Source organism: Bison bison, unplaced genomic scaffold, assembly GCF_000754665.1.
Source record: "Bison bison bison isolate TAMUID 2011002044 unplaced genomic scaffold, Bison_UMD1.0 scf7180017864329, whole genome shotgun sequence".
NCBI lineage: Eukaryota > Metazoa > Chordata > Mammalia > Artiodactyla > Bovidae > Bison > Bison bison.
Genome location: NW_011494901.1, coordinates 5,457,537 through 5,476,173, shown reverse-complemented (window position 1 = coordinate 5,476,173; position 18,637 = coordinate 5,457,537). Strand labels below are relative to the sequence as shown.

The following is an 18,637-nucleotide window of genomic DNA, read 5'->3' as shown; positions in this document are numbered from 1 at the left end:
TGTATATATATTTTTTTTTTTTTTTTTCCTTTTTTTAGCTGCCAACATCTTATCATCTCCTTCTAAGAAAGGACAGAAAGGTACCCTCATTGGATATTCTCCTGAAGGAACACCTCTTTATAACTTCATGGGTGACGCTTTTCAGCATAGTTCCCAGTCCATCCCTAGGTTTATTAAGGAATCACTAAAACAAATTCTTGAGGAAAATGACTCTAGGCAGATCTTTTACTTCTTGTGTTTGAATCTGGTAAGAGTTTTAATGGCATATCTTGAAAGCTTAATCTTTTTTTTCTTTTTGAAGCCTTAATCTTTTAATTTGGACAGTTCTGGTGTAATTTTTGTTATTCCCAAAAATTTTAATAGAGGTGGGCTAAAATATTTTCTCTAGTAGAAAGATTACAGGATCATATTCATACTGCTTAAACACTTTTGAGGTATTTTAGAGACATTGGTTTCATGTGCCATTCAAATCAATAGAGTAGCTTATAAAGATTCTAATGTACTCCTTATGGGATCTCACTCCCAACCAGATTGCTAACATTTTCTAATCTAGTTTATTGAGTTCTACAGACATGTAGATAAAGCTATCTCCTTTTAAATAATTTATAAGATGGACATATCTGATTTAGCATGATTTCTTACCATTTATATGAAGTGAGATTTCTTGTGTGAGAATCAGTTAAGTAATGAAAAGAGGCGGTATATCTTCAAGTAAGCTTTGCGTAATTAAGCATTAAATTCCTTATGATCAAATTCTGATAGATTTATCTTAAAACAGTATTGCCCAATTGTTTTTTTGGGAAATAAAAACTATTCCCCTGTTGTTTTTTGTTTTGTTTTGGAACATGGTTTAGCTTTTTACCTTTGTGGAATTGTTCTATGGCGTGTTGACCAATAGTCTGGGTCTGATCTCGGATGGATTTCACATGCTCTTTGACTGCTCTGCTTTGGTCATGGGACTTTTTGCAGCCCTGATGAGCAGATGGAAAGCAACTCGGATTTTCTCCTATGGGTAGGTACACTGACTATCAAGGCTTGTGTTAATAGCAAATTCCATCTCATGGGATAAAATTCTACTACCTTGAATACAAATTTAATTTTTCAGAGCCTAATTTTTCTTTAAAGTAGATAAGAGGAAATAAACCAAGCATTTGATAAATACTGAATGGCAGTAAGCTTAAGACCATACTCCCTGACAAATCCTTCTCATAGATAGGTAGCAAAAATCAGTTAAATAGCGAGCTATTTGGCCAGCGGTGTTTCTTTGAGGTCATGGAATGTGCATGATCATTCACATCTTTGCTGTTAGGAAGAGAATTCAAACTTTGAAGTGATTATGCATGCAGTATCCTTTCATTAAGTGAATCATTCGGTGAATACTAGAATCCCTGATTTGTTCAGAGTATTTTGATAAAGACCTACTGTAAATAGGTTAATAAATTCAGCTTATTTTCAGCTGTTTATATTTTGAAAGATGAATGAGCCAAAGATACAAAAAATCTTGATACAAGTTGAATCTGTGTGTTGTGACAGATACAGAGAACATCAAAGTCTTGAAAGAGAGAAAAGTAACTTCTTGCTAAGAAATTAGGACATCTTTATATAAGAGGGGACACTGAAGAAGGACTTTGATAAACACATAAAATCCCAACAAACATATAAACCTTCCAGCAGTAGTATGATATTTAAAATCTTGGTAATTTTCAAGTCTTACTGTTTGTGTAGTTGAAAATCTGGACTCATTTCCTCATTTATAACATAATAATGTTTATATTTTAAAAATACTTCATTTGTTAATTTCCTTTTCTAAAAATATATTCTCCATTTTTAGGTATGGCCGAATAGAAATTCTCTCTGGATTTATTAACGGGCTTTTTCTAGTGGTAATAGCTTTCTTTGTGTTTATGGAGTCAGTGGCCAGGTTAATTGATCCTCCGGAATTAGACACACACATGTTGACAGTAAGTCTTTTCATTTTACTATTTAGTTTCTACTCATACTCATACAGCTTTTTCCCTACTAATGTTTAACTACTTGTAATTATTGACCTAACAAGGTTTTATTTATTTTTTTTAACTCAACATAACTTCCTATCTTTCTATTTACATTTACACTGCTGACTCTTAGAAATTAATACACCTTTCTCCAGTACATTGGTTGTCAGAATATTAGATGACATTCTAAAACACAGATTTTTTTTCTGCCTTATTAAATGTTTTTGTTTGAAGATGTGTTTTTAGGTAACTGAGGAAATTTGCAAAGACTTGATTACTCTAAATTAGTGCTATGGTAACTTTTAATGTTCTCCCTGTGCCCCTTAACCTTTACATGTGCTTTTCCTTGTAGTTCTCGTACCTTTCCCACATTCTGCCCTTTTAGCCTTTACTTCTAATGTCTCCTCTGGTGGGATACCTTCCCTTCATCCCTCTCTTCGCACCACAAAGTATATTAGATTTCCCTTTCTGAATATTCCCATTGTATCTGTGCAGTCTTCTTATAGCAACACTGACTTAAAGCTGTTGTTTAATTTGTCATTCTTCCACAGTTAAGATGTATTTTCAGGACCTGAATTGTGTATATTAACTCTTAAATTTTAGCACCTGGCTTACAATAGAAAGCCAACTATTAATTGGTAGGGATTATTTTTTTGTAATATAGTAGAATTTTTATTATAATGTTATGTTAGTTTTAGATCTACCACAAAGTGATTCAGTGATATATATATATATAAAAATACATATATATATATTCTTTTTTTACAGTCTGTTATTAATCATTAAATGACTAAAAACAATTATGAATCTTGTTGATGGAAGCATGTAGTAAATGTTTTTGAATTGTAATTTGGATATATATTTTGGATTTTTAAATGCTTATATCTGACCTTTAATATTTGCTACAGAAATATTCACACAAGGGTGTAGGGGTGCACCATTCATTGTACCACTGTTTATAATGGTACAGTGGCAGGGAAAAAGAAAAACAGTGTTCACCAATGAAAGGACTAGTTAAATGGCACTCATCCAATAGAATACACACCTACTAAAAAGAAAGGTGTATCAATATATGCTGGCATGAAAAATATTTACAGTATGCACTAAGTGAAAAAAAAATATAAAATAGTATTGAATATGATCCTGTTACTGATTTTTAAAAGGTGTATATATATATATATATATATATGTATATTAGTATTGTGCATAGAATATACACCGTCCTCTTAGGAGAGACTAACTCTTAGAGGGCAGAATTAGAGGGGCCTTTCACTTTGTTATTTTTTTTTCATTCTGATGAAATACAGAAAAATGAAGTATTTCTCAACAGAGGAGAGTATTTATGATCTAATGAAGTCTCTGCAAACAGTATTTTATTTCATTCAAAATTCATTAACACTCTTCAGGATCATAAAGCTGACTGAAGTTTTTAAATCTGACAGACAGATGGTCTGAATCATGAGAAGAAGTAAATAAGTTCTATACATGTTTACTACAGACTACAAAGCTAGTCTCTTACTAGCTTTGAAAATTAATTAAAATATTCTGTGCCCTTAATTTTATATGTTCTTTTTATAAAACAAATGGATTTCTCTAAAGGAGAAATTGTAGATATATGTAAATTAAATAGTGCCATGAGCTACTATTTCAAATCATCTTGTAAGAGGTGTTAATGAAGGTAAGTAACTTTGTTTATCCTCTGAGGTATTATTGTGGCACCATTAAGTAAAGATAATCCCGCTTACTTTGTTTTTGAAAAAAATGCTTTTTCATTACACTTTTTTTTATTATGGTAAATCTTACTATAGTTAAGACACAATAAGACTATGTTTATTTGGAGTCCACTCGTTAGTAAATTACAGTCATTGTCTTTTAAAGTATTGAAATTTACCTAGTAATATAAATGAGATTTCAGGTACAGTGTATACATGCTCTAGTTAAGCAGTACTTTCAAACTCTTATTTAAACAAGACAAAACTTGAGCATCATTTATTTATTCATAAACCCTGAATCAAGTACACTTTTATTCTTAATCATTTAATTAAAGCAAACCTAAATCCTTTTACTTGTCAGCACTTTGGTATTTGAAACTTAAGTGCTGCTTCTAAAATATTCTAAAATTCACACTTTAAAATTTTTTCTCATTGAATTTAGTGAAGTTTTACTATATTTTCAAAACTGTGAACCAAAAAAAACATATAGCTGTATAGTAAGTTTTGATAACAAATTTGTTTTGGTTTTTTTTTTAATTACAAATTTAAAGGTTTCTTTCCTCTTTCTTGCTAGCCAGTCTCAGTTGGAGGGCTGATAGTAAACCTTATTGGTATCTGTGCCTTTAGCCATGCCCATAACCACAGCCATGGAGCTTCTCAAGGAAGCTGTCACTCGTCTGATCACAGCCATTCACACCACGCGCACGGCCACAGTGACCATGGGCACAGCCACGGCCACAGCCACGGATCTGCAGGCAGAGGCATGAACGCTAACATGAGGGGTGAGTCCTGGCCAGGAACCGCCCTACCTTTCAACTGTTCTCAGTTGATACTGTACTAAGAATTGGGCTTCTGGTACAATTTTATTTAAAAAAGAACAATCTGTAGCTAAGAGATCTAAAATCATCTGTTATCGAAAATGCCCACAAATGTTCATAAATGTCCATTTTTTTTAATGAATTATTGTAATTATAAAGTCCCTTTCATAGTAACACTTGTATAAATATTAGTTGCGAGGGAAACTGTGTTATTATGCACTTTCATGTAAAAGAATTAGAAAATGTTTATTGTACTGTAAAAAAAAAAATACAGGGGAAGTATTTATCATTTATGTGATATTTGTTCTGATATTTGTTTGGACGTGCCATGCAGCTTATGGGATCTTAGTTCCCAACAAGTGATTGAACCTGCACCCTTGATGGTAAAAGTGCAGAGTCCTAACTTCTGGACTCCCAGAGAATTCCCCATTCTGATATTTTAATATAAATAATTTGAGTAATGTCAAGAGTTGGCACATGTATGATTTCTAGGAGTCGTTCCCAAACAAACTACACCATCGTAAAACTCACCACTTTGTTAATAGTTGCCCAAATCTTTACTTTGACTTTACTTTGACCTCTATGCCATGAATTCCTTGATGAAGTGAGGAGGTTTAATCATTTGGAAGTAACCAGCCCCTAGCAGAGTGCCTGGTGGATAATAGATACCTTGTGACATTTGTAGAATGAATAAAAACCTAAATTAGATGTGCTTTAATTTTTAATGTTTTATGTACCTTACTTGTAGGTGTGTTTCTACACGTTTTGGCAGACACGCTCGGCAGTATTGGTGTGATCGTATCCACCATTCTTATAGAGCAGTTTGGATGGTTCATTGCTGATCCCCTCTGTTCTCTTTTTATTGCTGTATTAATATTTCTCAGTGTTGTCCCACTGATTAAAGATGCCTGTCAGGTTCTACTTCTGAGGCTGCCACCAGAATATGAAAAAGAGCTACATATTGCCTTAGAAAAGGTACTGTGTATAATTTCCTTACTATTCTTCTTCCTTTTAAAATAGTATTTGAAAAAAAAAATAAAATAGTATTTGAAATTAAGTTGGCCAAACGAGATGAAAATGAAAATGACAGTCTTGTAGAAAATGAACTGAAAATATGGATAGGCAATTCATAGAAAAACCAGACACAAATAGAATATATTTCAACTTGTAGTTCGCCATTTAATATTATCTGCTGATGAACAGTTGGCATCTTGAATATATAAGATATAACATTTTAACCACACTGGTTTCATAAATAAAATTAGTAAAGTTTTCTCACTTTCTCATAATTGGTATTTACTACAAAAAAGTTTTTACTATGTCCTACTAAAAAAAGTATTTTACTTCAAAACTAATATACATCCATTACAGAAAGTTTTAAAGTATAAAAAAGAAAAAATATATATAGTTAGTTTCACCACCTGGAGAGAAATACTTTTGAAGAGTTATTTTTCTATGTAAAAATACTTTAAAAATATTAAAAACGGCCAAAAAAATGTTTTGTACTGCTTTGTAAATTTTTTCCCATTGAATTTAACCAGCCTGTATTGTTGAACGTGAAGGCTGTCTTTTGAATGTGTTATCTCAAATATAAAATAATACTTGAATGTTTGTATCAGTATAAAGGAAAAGAGGTAGTTCACTAAACATATCCAGTTTAAAACAGGGAAAGTGCATGTTACATAGGTAAAAATAGGCGTGCACCATTGTGTGTAAAGGCCTGTGTAACCCTGCTCACGTCCTGTTCCAGACTTCCTTCCTGGCATCAGTGCCAGGTCAGTACTGTAGACGCCTTTGCTTGTGGTTGTCCCTCCTGTTCCCTTCTAAATTCTAGGCTCTCCTTATTATTGTTATTATTTTTAATCAGCTTAATAATGGTTCCTGGACCAGAAAGACTGCTTTGTGTTCAGTAAAGTAGCCTTTCAAGTCCATTTGTATCACCTTTCCTTTTATTTGACAGCTACAGAAAATTGAAGGATTAATATCATACCGAGACCCACATTTTTGGCGTCATTCTGCCAGTATTGTGGCAGGAACAATTCATATACAGGTAACATCTGATGTGCTGGAACAAAGAATAGTACAGCAGGTAATCCTCTTAAATTTTAAAAATACTTTCAGTTGAGGTAATTCATAAGTTAAATTGTACACATTATAAGTTCTACAGCTCGATTGTCACTTAATTTTTTTTAAATATCAGCCTTACAGCTGACCAGGGACAGCTTTCTTTTTTACATTTAGATTTGTTTTATATCCAAAAATAGTAAAAATAAAGTCAGTCTTTATTATGTGGAGGACAAGCTTAAGTTAATGTAAAAAAAAGTTCATTTGTAATCCACCTTGATTACCAACAGATGGTCAAGAAATAAGTTATTATAAATAGTCCTAAGTTAATAATAATAAAGTTGGCAGGGTGGCGATAAGGATGAAAACAGTCCTGTATCCCTATTCTGGACCTACCAAATTGAAAACAATCGCTGTTCTCCTTTACTCCTCTGAATGTCAATTCAGTGAGCTACTGGCCTCCTGACAGATCCTATGTAATATTTGACCAGCTAAATAATAAATGTTACTTTAAGGACGTATCACTGACTGGCTGTTTTTTAAAATGTGATATTCATTATTTAATCCATGTGCACTAAATGCATTAATCTAAATGCTTTTCAATGTATGGATTTTTATAACAGGTTACAGGAATACTTAAAGATGCTGGAGTAAACAATTTAACGATACAAGTGGAAAAAGAAGCATACTTTCAACATATGTCTGGCCTGAGTACTGGATTTCATGATGTTCTGACTATGACAAAACAAATGGAGTCCATGAAATACTACAAAGATGGTACTTACATCATGTGAGATAACTTGGGAATTACCGCTGGGGTTTGAACAATGAAGATTAAAAGGCCGGGTATTTATAATACCACCAGAAGGAAGAAAATTGCACATAATTGTACAGAAACATTTTGTTGCTTTTGAAAAAATTTTTAAAGCTCCCTACAGTTGGATCAAGGAATCTTTCTTAAAGGAAATTTAAATATAGAATGAAGCATTAATTGTACAAGTAAAATAATTGTTGAAATTATGTGTAAAATAGCAAACCTGAAATTTGAGTGAATGTGATGTAATATCACATCATCTTCAAAAATGAACATATAATGATGGATTCAAGTGAAGACCAAAATTACTTCTGTGTGTTTACTTTCCTCCAGAAAGCATCTCCACTGTAAATAATGTATGTAACATGTTTATTACAAATACCCAAATGAAAAAAATTTAGTCACTTTTTTGCATAGCCCTAGGATAAAATAGGAATAAAAGATCTATATTTATGGACTTTCTGTATATAAAACTGGTTTATAATTATAACTTAAATCCATTAAGTAAAACCTTGTTGCCACTTTAAATGTAAACTGAATTACTTGGGAGAGACCTCAGCCATTGATAGGAGGCAGCAGTGGGGATGTGAAGGACAGCATGACAGATTTTGATGCGTTACAGAAGTCAACCACTCTGTAAAATAAATTTTTTTTTTTTACTTTTGGTAATATTTGCAAATGAATAATTGCTTTATTAGGGTAAAGAACTTAGACTAAGTTGTGTCCATGTTATTCACTCACTTGTCTTCTAAAGTAGAATATTCCACTTCTTGTTATGCATCTGGCATTCCAAGTTGCTTATTAAGCTGGTATCCAAGCAGTGCTAGGCTTTTCATCTTTTCATTTAGCTCCATATACTGTGGAAGAGCCAGTGGAGAGAGTCATAGATAACTGTCAACTCAGAGTTGAATTTTCTGCCTAAAAATGTAACTTAAAAAAAAAAAATTTCTGAAACATATCGCTATAAAAGAAACATCAAAGAATTAGGTGGTTATTTTAAAGTTTAATAAGTAAATCTTGTTCATAAACCCTTGGGCACTGTGAAATCAAAATACCCTATAAGTACTTTCTGTAATAATATCTAATTTATATTTTTTCATTTACGATTTAAACTGAATGTATAGTCTGAAAAGACTGTATGATAAATAGATACGTAATAATATATGCAGTTCTATGAACACCAAAGAATGTTGTCCAAAAGAACTTTTGAATACCTATTTATAAGCATCTGAATATTTTCTCTCTTATACTAGGAATTTTGATGAGTAGGATGAATTAATTTTAGTATGGGTACTATTTTCTTATCTATACCATAATGGCAAACATGTATTGTAAATCATATTTTTGTCTTACAAATTTTAATATGTGAGAGGTTTTAGAAATTTGTTATAAGTTATTTTGATATTCCTTGTCTTCTCTTTACACATTTTCTGGTCCAGATTCTTCAATACATATTAAAACTTTGGAGTGGTGGGAAAATAATTGCATATGGATGTTTTAATGTAATTTTTATACATTAAAAAATTTAAGTAGATAGGTACAATATTACATCATTTTTTTAAATTGTATTTCCCTTTAAAAATAAAATTGTCATCTCCCTTAGAAGGCATAAAAATAGCAAGAAAATTAAGCTAATGTGATTGACAACTATCAAGATGAAAGAGAAGGCAGCATGAAGATACGACTTTAGGCAAATCAGCTTCTGCTTTGTATTTTTTTTTTTCTCATACATAAAATCAGAATACAGTCTGCTTAAATTCCGGAGCAACTGGAACCCAGACACTACTAGTAGGAATATGAAATGATGCAGCCACTTCGGAGAACTGTTCAACAGTTTCTTTTAATGTTGAACATACATCTGTCCTGTGACCCAGCAGTTCCACTCCTGGGTCTTTACCCAAGAGAAATGGAAACATGTCTATAAAAAGAGTGGAACAAGAATGTACATGTTTGTGACAGCCAGAAACTAAAAGAATCTAAATGTCCATCCTCAATAGATAAGTAAATTATGGTATATTTACAATAGACTACTACTCAGCAGTTTTTTAAATTACTGTTAGAAACTATATAGGTGAATCTCAAAAACATAAGTAAGGGACTTCCCTGAAAGTCCAGTGGTTATGACTGTGCTCTCAGTGCAAGGGGTGAGAGTTCAGTCCCTCGTCCAGGAACTTAGATTCCTACATGCCACAGGGTGCAGCCAAAAAAAGAATAAGTGAAAGAAACCAGCTACAAAAGAAGGCTGGGTTTCCCTGCTGGCTCAGCTGGTAAAGAATCCGCCTGCAATGCAGGAGACCTGGGTTCAATCCCTGGGTTGGGAAGATCCCCTAAAGGAGGGCGTGGCAACCTGCTCCAGTATTCTTGCCTGGAAAATCCCCATGGACAGAGCAGCCTGGTGGGCTACAGTCCTTGGGGTCTGAAAGAGTCAGAGACACGACTGGGCGACTAAGCACAGCACAAAAGAGGTCTATATGGTTCCATACATGTAAAGTCCAAAAACAGAGAAGATTACTTAACACAAACTTACCTTATACTTCTGCAGTCAGAAGCTGAAGATGGGACTTAGTGGCCTAAAATCAAGTTGCCACAAGGCTGCATTTCTTTATGGAGGCTCTCAGAATCCATTACCTCATTCATTTCAAGTTGCTGGCTGAATTCAGTCCTATAGTTGTGATTGAGGTCACTGTTTCTTTGCTGCTATTCCCCGATTCTAGAGACCACCTATATTTTTTGACCAACCGCTTCCTCCATCCTCAAAGCCAACAAGAGTAGGTCATGTGCTTCTTACACTTCAGATCTCTCTTGCCTCTTTTTTCACTGTAGCATCTTTCTCTGACCCACTCTTCTGTCTTCCTCTTCTATTTTTAAGGACTCTTGTGGTTACATTGGGCCCACCCAGGTAATCCAAAATAATCCCCTATCTCAAAGTCCCTTTTGCTATGTAACATGGTCACAGGTATGTTCATATTCACAGGTTCTGGGCATGAGGACAAGGACATCTTTCAGGGAGTTGTTATTTTGCCTGCCACACGGTTGCCTTGGGAAGACAGGGAATTGTTCCAAAAGGGCAGGGAGATCTTTTTGGAGTGGTAGAAGTGTTCTATACCTAGAGCACAGTGGTGGTTACACAGGTATATACAGGAGTCAGAATCTTAGTTATAATTTAACTTCTGTTACTGCATTTTTTCAAGTGCTTTTATATTACTAATTTGCTAGTAATTACTCAAAGCAACTATATGGTAGGCACACAATTATCCAGTTTTTTTTTTAGTACTCTAGTGTTACCATATAATAAGTTAGCTTTAACTGATCTAGTTCAATAACAGTATAATGGACTAGGTTTTTTTCCAGATACACTGTTCCTCTTTGTGGCTATATTCCTCTTGAATATAAAGGCTAAGGAGGTTTCCCCCGAAGCAAAGTACAGTACATAGATCTGTCAGTATTCACACAGTTATGGAAAGCCCATTTAAGAAATAATACAATTTAGTAGTTTATGTTTTTTTTAACATTGAATAAATCCATTCATTCTTAACAAAACTCACTGAAGTTCTTTATAGCAAGACACTGCTCTAGAAGCTAGGGGTAAAATCACCAATAAAACAGTCCTGCCCTAGAGGAACTTCTAAATGTAGAAGACAGACCAATATGTAAAAATACCAGTTTGTGATAAGCAGTATGAGGAAGAGCAATAACTTACTGAACCCTTGTTATGTACTATGTGGGCACTGTTCTAAGCAATCAATATGTCTTAATTGTTATTCGCATTTTACTGATGAGGAAACTGAGGAAGCAAAAGGTTAATTGCCCCAAATCATACACCTAATAAGTTGTAAAGCCAACTTTCCAAACCAGGCAGTCTGGTTTCACTCAAGAGAGGTGCTAGAGCTAGCCAAAGAGGATCTCCATGGCAGGGAACAGAACCAGATTTGAATAAGGAACCAAACAATATTAGTATCCTAAACTGTATTCTATTAATAGCCCCTATTCTACCCTGAAAGAACATCAAATGCACGGCATTTGAGGCAGGCGGTGGTTAGCATGTGGCATCCCACTCCAGTACTCTTGCCTGGGAAATCCCATGGACAGAGGAGCCTGGTAGGCTGCAGTCTATGGGGTCGCTCAGAGTTGGACACGACTGAGCGACTTCACTTTCACTTTTCACTTGCATGCATTGGAGAAGGAAATGGCAACCCACTCCAGTGTTCTTGCCTGGAGAATCCCAGGGACAGGGGAGCCTAGTGGGCTGCCCGTCTCAGGGGTCGCACAGAGTTGAACACAACTGAAGCGACTTAGCAGTAGCAGCAGTATAGTAAGGACATGGAAAATCTGTGGAGGGCTTTGAGTAAGGGGCAACTTGAGCTGATTAGTTTCAAAAGGATCAGGACAGGAAAACCAGAGTGGAATCCACGGAACAGTGAGAAGGCCTTTGCCAAAGCCCAAATGAGAGATTTGGGCGGACTAAACAGCATGTTCATTGCCAATTATTCATAAGCTCGCTGTTTAAGGTAAAAAATAAATCAGACACAAACCCTGCCTTCACTGTTTGTTACACAAGGAAGATAAGGTGTACATAAGGGTAATTCAAGATTTAGAGAAATTTGGTGCCATGAGGGAGTGGCAAAGTTCAGAAAATGGAAGTTACTTTTAGCTGAAGGGACAAGGGTGAGTCTTCACAAAGGAGGTGGCATTTGATAGATCAAAAGGACCAATAGGATTGGAGACAGAAGGCAAGGGGATTAATTTCCTCTGGAGTAAAGTGTATAATCCCATTAGGGGTTCCCTTTTGTGCAATCACGGCTTGTGGGTGTGGGTGTGGGGTTAGCAGTCCTATGATTAGGAAGGTTAGGAGCATAGCATTGAGGATATCTGAAAATCAGGTTACAGCTAACCACAGACCTGTTAGGTAATCACGCATGCATGCATGATAAGTCGCTTCAATCATGTCTGACTCTTCAACCACATGGATTGTAGCCCACCAGGCTCCTCTGTCCATGGGATTCTGCAGGCAAGAGTACTGGAGTGGGTTGTCATGCCCTCCTCCAGGATAAGGTAATCATACAGGTGTTCATCTCGAGCCCTGTAAAAAGGGCTAAGTTACAGTGACTTACGCCTTATTTCAAGTAGGGTTTTCCATTGTTGGTTGCCTTGGTTTCTCACAGGAGCAGGACAGGAATGCCTAATATGAAAGACTGCAGACTGATAGTGGGCTGGACCCTGGCGGGCCTAGGAATCAGACTTTGCCCATAGCTGTGATCCAAGTGTCTGTCACTTAATCTCTGACCTAAAATGATAGGGTTTGGATCCAGTGAATATAAGGTGATCAAGCCCTTGCAGTCCTGTGCAATCAGGGTAATAGTCCTAAATTCATCTACAGGAACCATTTTTGTTAAAGGCAACAAATGCATTAAAAGCCTATAGTGTACAAAGCAGGGTGCATGATACAAAGAAGTAATACAGTCTCTGCCCTCATAGGAACAAAACAGTTTATAAAAATATAAAAATATGTAAAAGCATGAAAGAGATACATGCTGAGAGAAAGGTAAGTTTAACACTGCTCCGAGTTCAGAGGAGGAAGAGAACCATTCCTCTTGGAAGATTGCAAAAACCGTTATGGAGGAGAGGGCATACATTTTCAATAATCAGGGAAGATCAGTGCACTTCGTTATGATTTTGAAGTTTGACTTGTCCATATCTTGGCTATGTAAAAATTTGAATCTGCGTAAACTCTGAGCCTTAGGTTCATCAGCTAGGATCACCAGTGAGTTCTGGGGTGATCAGCGGCAACTTTCACCTACTCCCACTTCTGACCTCATGAAACAGCCACTGTAAAGTATAGCTGGGCACCAACAAAAGACTATTAAATTGTGCTTTAATTTCGCTCTGTACTGTACCCCATGTTACTCAGCCCCAGTCTTAAGAGTCTCAGGCTACTCAGCCTTCTAGAAAGACTACTCACTGTGCAAAGACTCATTACTGTGCAAACAGAGTAAGAACAGATATAGCAGGAGTGGTTTGCAGAAGAGAATCCTTTCTTCAATTTCCAGGACCAGTAGACTGTCCTCTCATTCTCCATCCGTTTTTTCTTGGGCTTCTTTTATTACTTGCCTTTCTTCTTCATTCCCTTTTATTTTCCTCCATCTCCTTGAAAGTGAAAGTTGCTCAGTCATGTCGGACTTTTTGTGACCCCATGGACTATACAGTCCATGGAATTCTCCAGGCCAGAATACTGGAGTGGGTAGCCTTTCCATTCTCCAGGGGATCTTCCCAACCCAGGGATAAAACCCAGGCCCCCCACATTGCAGATGGATTGTTTACCAGCTGAGCCACAAGGGAAGCCCAAGAATACTGGAGTGAGTAGCCTATCCCTTGTCCAGGGGATCTTGCTGACCCAGGAATCCAACCAAGGTCTCCTGCATTGCAGGTAGATTCTTTACCAACTGAGGTATGAGGGAAGTCCATCTCCTTACCACAACTTAACCTAACAAACTGAAGGTCCTACGAGGTGTGAAGTTTGACTTTACAACAGATTTCTCAAATGTGTGAGACATTTAGCTGTAAAATACTTCACCTCACTTTGCTAGCTCTTCCCTTGTAGCTCAGTTGGTAAAGAATCTGCCTGCAATGCAGGAGACTTGAGTTTGATTCCTGGGTCAGGAAGATCCCCTGGAAAAGGAAATGGCGACCTACTCCAATATTCTTGCCTGGGAAATCCCATGGACAGAGGAGCCTGGTAGGCTGCAGTCTATGGGGTCGCTCAGAGTTGGACACGACTGAGCGACTTCACTTTCACTTTTCACTTGCATGCATTGGAGAAGGAAATGGCAACCCACTCCAGTGTTCTTGCCTGGAGAATCCCATGGACAGAGGAGCCTGGCAGGCTACAGTTCACAGGGTCACAAGAGATGGACACAACTTAGCAACTAAACCACCACACAGGGCGTAACTTATTCCCAGAGTAATGTCTATAGGAAAAAACAAATGTATTAATATTTCCCTTACTGGACACTGCTATAATTAATCACAAGTTTCAACAAAAATTCAATTAATAATCAAGTTGAGAAGAAAAAAGGGAATGTTATTCAAGTCAAACTAAGGATCATAACCTGGGAGATAAGATTCTCAGCTCCTAGAACTGTTTCAAAGTTAGAAGTTGAAGGCACAGTCATATACATTTTCAGGACAACAGATTATACATCAAAATGACATACAGATATTTTGCACAAAGTTCACCAAAGATACATAGACTAGATAAGCCTGTACAAGGGCTTCCCTGGAGGCTCAGTTGGTAAAGAATCTGCCCACAATACGGGAGACCTGGGTTCAATCCCTGGGTTGGGAAGACCCCCTGGAGGAGGGCATGGCAACCCACTCCAGTATTCTTGCCTGGAGAATCCCCTGACATAGGGGCCTCGTGGGCTACAGTCCATGGGGTCACAAAGAGTCAGACATGACTGAGTGACTAAGTACACACACATACAAACTTGTACAAAGTGAACAGCAAGTCACCATGACCTCCTACAGAGTTGGGAAAGAATGCTGTTCCTTTTTGACAGTACATTGCTAGCATCAGAAGAAAGAACAAATTGATCTTCACAGTTAAGCAAACACTTCTGTATTTAAGAAGGTCTAGTTAATGTGTAATGCAGATGAACACTGGATATTAGGGAAGGGGGAGACCCAGACAGACGGGGAGGGAGACTTCTATGTTTAAGTTTTCTTTCCCTGCCTTAAAATGTAAACACTATTTCATCACAATAAATAGAGCTTCAACTGTAACATGTTTTTGCATGAGACCAATTCAAGAAATATATACAGACCATATTCTAAATATAACAAATTGTATTCTAAATAAAACGTTTAAAAACAAGTTTCTCACTTCCTTCTCAAGTACCAGTTCATTAACACCCTTACTTCTGTAAACCAATTTTTGTGTTCCCCATGGCCACACACCCACATATCCACTGTGGGATAGAAATAGGAGCAGACGTACCTTGCAGCTTTAAAATCTATGTACTTTTACATGGGGCTTATCTGATGGTCTGGGTGGTTAGGACTCTGTGTTCCCCCTGCAGAGGGCACAGGTTCAATCTCTGGTCGGAGAGCTAAGATTTCCAAAAAAAAAAAAAAACCTGTGTACTCTTATATGTGCACAGAATATTCCTGAAGGATACCCAAGAACCTTTTAATGTATTTTCCTTTGTGGAGGTGGACCAACTCTTTATTGTATAACCTCCATGACTATTAAACACAGTATCCAAAACCTAAAATAACAAATTTAAGGGACAATGGCAAGGGGTTAAAGTATACATCAGCTTTACAAATCTATGGTCAATATACAACTGAAGAAAATTATTTTATGGTGTTTTTCTGTATACTTTTTTTTTTTTTTGGCCACATAGCTCGTGGGATCTTAGTTCCCTGATCAGGGATTGAACCCCAGCCCTCAGCAATGACAATGCAGAGTCCTCACCATTGGACTGCCAGGGGATTCCCTATACTGTCATCTTTTTCAACTCCTGTTTCTATCAACATTTTAGTGTGAATGTCCCCAATTTTCAGTCAATACATCAACCACCCTAACCTTAATTTTTTTTTAAGTTACACAGTGTATTGTTTTAAAAAGTCAAATAGTTCTTTAAAACTGATAACAAAATCATTACACCCCTGTCTACCATTCCTGCTCTCTAAAAAGAACCATTTTCTATTTTTGTAACTCTGTGATTTGCTATTTACAGTCATAATTCTCAATAATGTCCTTATACTGTTATTTTTTGTAGTTTTTTTTTTACCAGTTTTAAAAATCATCCACTTCTAACAATGGAAGACAAGGGTTCGGCGCTTTTATACTATCAGCACACATACATACTCACATCTAACACTCCCCTCCCCAACCTCCCAATAGAGTTGAACCATAATTTGGGGTTAAATCAATCTTCAGTGTTTTAATTATTTTATGATTTACCAATCTGCACTAAGTCCCATATTATGATTACATTTCCAATTTTTCTTTTAACTAGCTTGTTATAGATTTAATAGTGCCTTATTTATTTTCATTTGCCTAGTTTTTCTGTACCTATTACTCATTCATCTCCAATTCCACCAGAAGTGTAAGTCTCTTCTCAGTATATTCAAATACTTCAAGTAAGGTATTGATTTAATTTTTTGCCTGGAGATGTCCCACTTAGAACCCACCATCATCCTTGTCATTCTATTCAATCATACTGCTCTCCAGGCCTACTAAGAAGAGTCAGCTGAGGGTTACCTAAAGTCTTGGGAATTCTCTTTGCCTTTGTCCTATGGTGGAACTACTGTTTTGTTTTGTTTGATCCCACACCTTCCGCTCTTATTTTGGCCTTGCCACACCACGCAGGCTCTTAGTTCCCCAAATCAGGGACCCAGGGAACTAACCCACGCCTGTGCAGTAGAAGTGCAGAGTCCTGACCACTGGACCACCAGGGAAGTCTCCTTCACCTTTTAAAATTTTCATCCTTGTTAGAAGACTACACACTCCAATAACTTTCTACAAATGCACATGTGGAAAATAATTTTTAGACTTTGCCCATCTAAAAATGTCTTTATTCTACTTCATGACTGTTTAATGGTCTGACTGGGTACAGAATTATGGATTGAAAATAATTTTCCTACAAAATCTTGTAGCTTTCAACATTGTTATTGAAAACCTCATTCCATTCTGATTCTAGATCCTTTGTATCTGATTTTGTTTCCTTAAGGGTCTCCCCTTTGTTTTAAATGTCATATGCCAGCAGAATATGCCATGAGATGAGCCTTTGGTTCACTTATTGTGCAACTCTAAGACATGGACCCATGAAACTCATGTCCTTTAGTCCTGAGAGGTTTTCTTGTTTTCTCTCTTTAATAATTTCCTCCTTTCATTTTCTTTTGTCTTTTTTTTTCTAGAACTCCTCCATCTGTTGTATGTCAGCTCTTATGGAATGAATTTCTTATATAAATAAATTTCTTATATTTGCTATAGTTTATCTCTTTGTCTTTTTGCCCTTTCTGGGGGAAATTTTCTTGACTTTCTCTTACAAACCTGCTATTGCATTTTTAATGTTTGTTATCATATTTTTAATTCCTTAGAGTCTTTCTAAAACTTGTTTATGGGTGCATTATTATCTTTTCTTTCTCTGATTATATAACTTTTATACTTATTTTTTTAGCTTTCTTCTCCTTGAATTTTCTGTCCACTTGGGAGTTCTTTTTTTTTTAAAATATTTATATATTTGCTGTGCCAGGTCTTAGTTGAGGCATGCAGGGTCTAGTTCCCTGACCAGGAGTGGAACCCAGGCTCCCTGCACTGGGAGTGTGAAGTCTTAGCTACTAGACCACCAGGAAAGTTCTAGGAGTTTCTTTTTATGTATTCTTGTTAGGTCTCTTTCAAGTTGGAGGACTTCCTTCAATTGTCCAGTGCTCCTTGACTGGCTGTTAATAGTTAGGAGTAAGAAATTAATATATTGATTAGAAACCCTTTGTCAGCATACAAGTAGGTCAAACGGTATCACTTTAAACATGTCCCATCCATTTCATTGATCATCCTTCTTAACCTTCTGTATTTTTAAGACTTCTGTTTCAGGCTCTTCACTTCTCAGAGAAGCACACTTTGATCTCACTTAGGAGGGCGTAAGTCCAGCTGCCTGCATTTAGGGGACTAAGTGGAAGAGGGAGCAGGAGGTCTCACTAATTGGGATGAAGAATTTCACTTCATCCCCTTTCAGCTTGCCTGGAGTCTGAAATCCCAAGTTCCATTAGTTCAGCCTCTAATCATCTGCCAGGACCAAGAAGATGTTTCACTCTAACCATGCTCCCAAGTGCAGGAGGTGATCAAGCAGTCCTGCTCTCAACTCTACCTACGTCACCAGTTTCATAGACTCCCGGTGCCTCCAATTCCCAAGACTAGCTGGAATCCACAGTATGAATCAATTTGCTTCTTTAATCTCCACTGCCAGCCTAGATTCTAATTTCCTTGGTCTGGTACTTCCATTATCACTCTTCAATGTGTTTCCTGCTTCCAAAATGATGTCATTATTGTTTCCTCACTCATCTTTGACAGTTTGTGCATTAAAAAAAAAAAATCCCTCTATTGCCTTCAGGAAGAAATATGTATATTCAATCTGCCATGTTAAACCACTACTCCTTCTGTGAAACATCACCTTCTCTTTTGTGAGAAACCACTGTTTGGTGCCCTACCTGTATGGTGTTCTTCCCCAATCT

General features: G+C 36.5%; 1 protein-coding gene across 1 annotated transcript in view; it reads left to right on the top strand.

The window, feature by feature from the left end:
* Nucleotides 1-8,942, top strand: part of SLC30A5 (solute carrier family 30 (zinc transporter), member 5) — a 33,250-nt gene extending 24,308 nt beyond the window's left edge. Inside the window, exons 10-16 of the mRNA XM_010853599.1 lie at nucleotides 39-247; nucleotides 855-1,012; nucleotides 1,832-1,961; nucleotides 4,281-4,488; nucleotides 5,273-5,499; nucleotides 6,485-6,613; nucleotides 7,212-8,942. Coding sequence (XP_010851901.1) covers nucleotides 39-247; nucleotides 855-1,012; nucleotides 1,832-1,961; nucleotides 4,281-4,488; nucleotides 5,273-5,499; nucleotides 6,485-6,613; nucleotides 7,212-7,382 — 1,232 coding nt within the window. The 3' untranslated portion in view covers nucleotides 7,383-8,942. The remainder of the gene's footprint in view (nucleotides 1-38; nucleotides 248-854; nucleotides 1,013-1,831; nucleotides 1,962-4,280; nucleotides 4,489-5,272; nucleotides 5,500-6,484; nucleotides 6,614-7,211) is intronic.
* The last annotated feature ends 9,695 nt before the right edge of the window (nucleotides 8,943-18,637 follow it).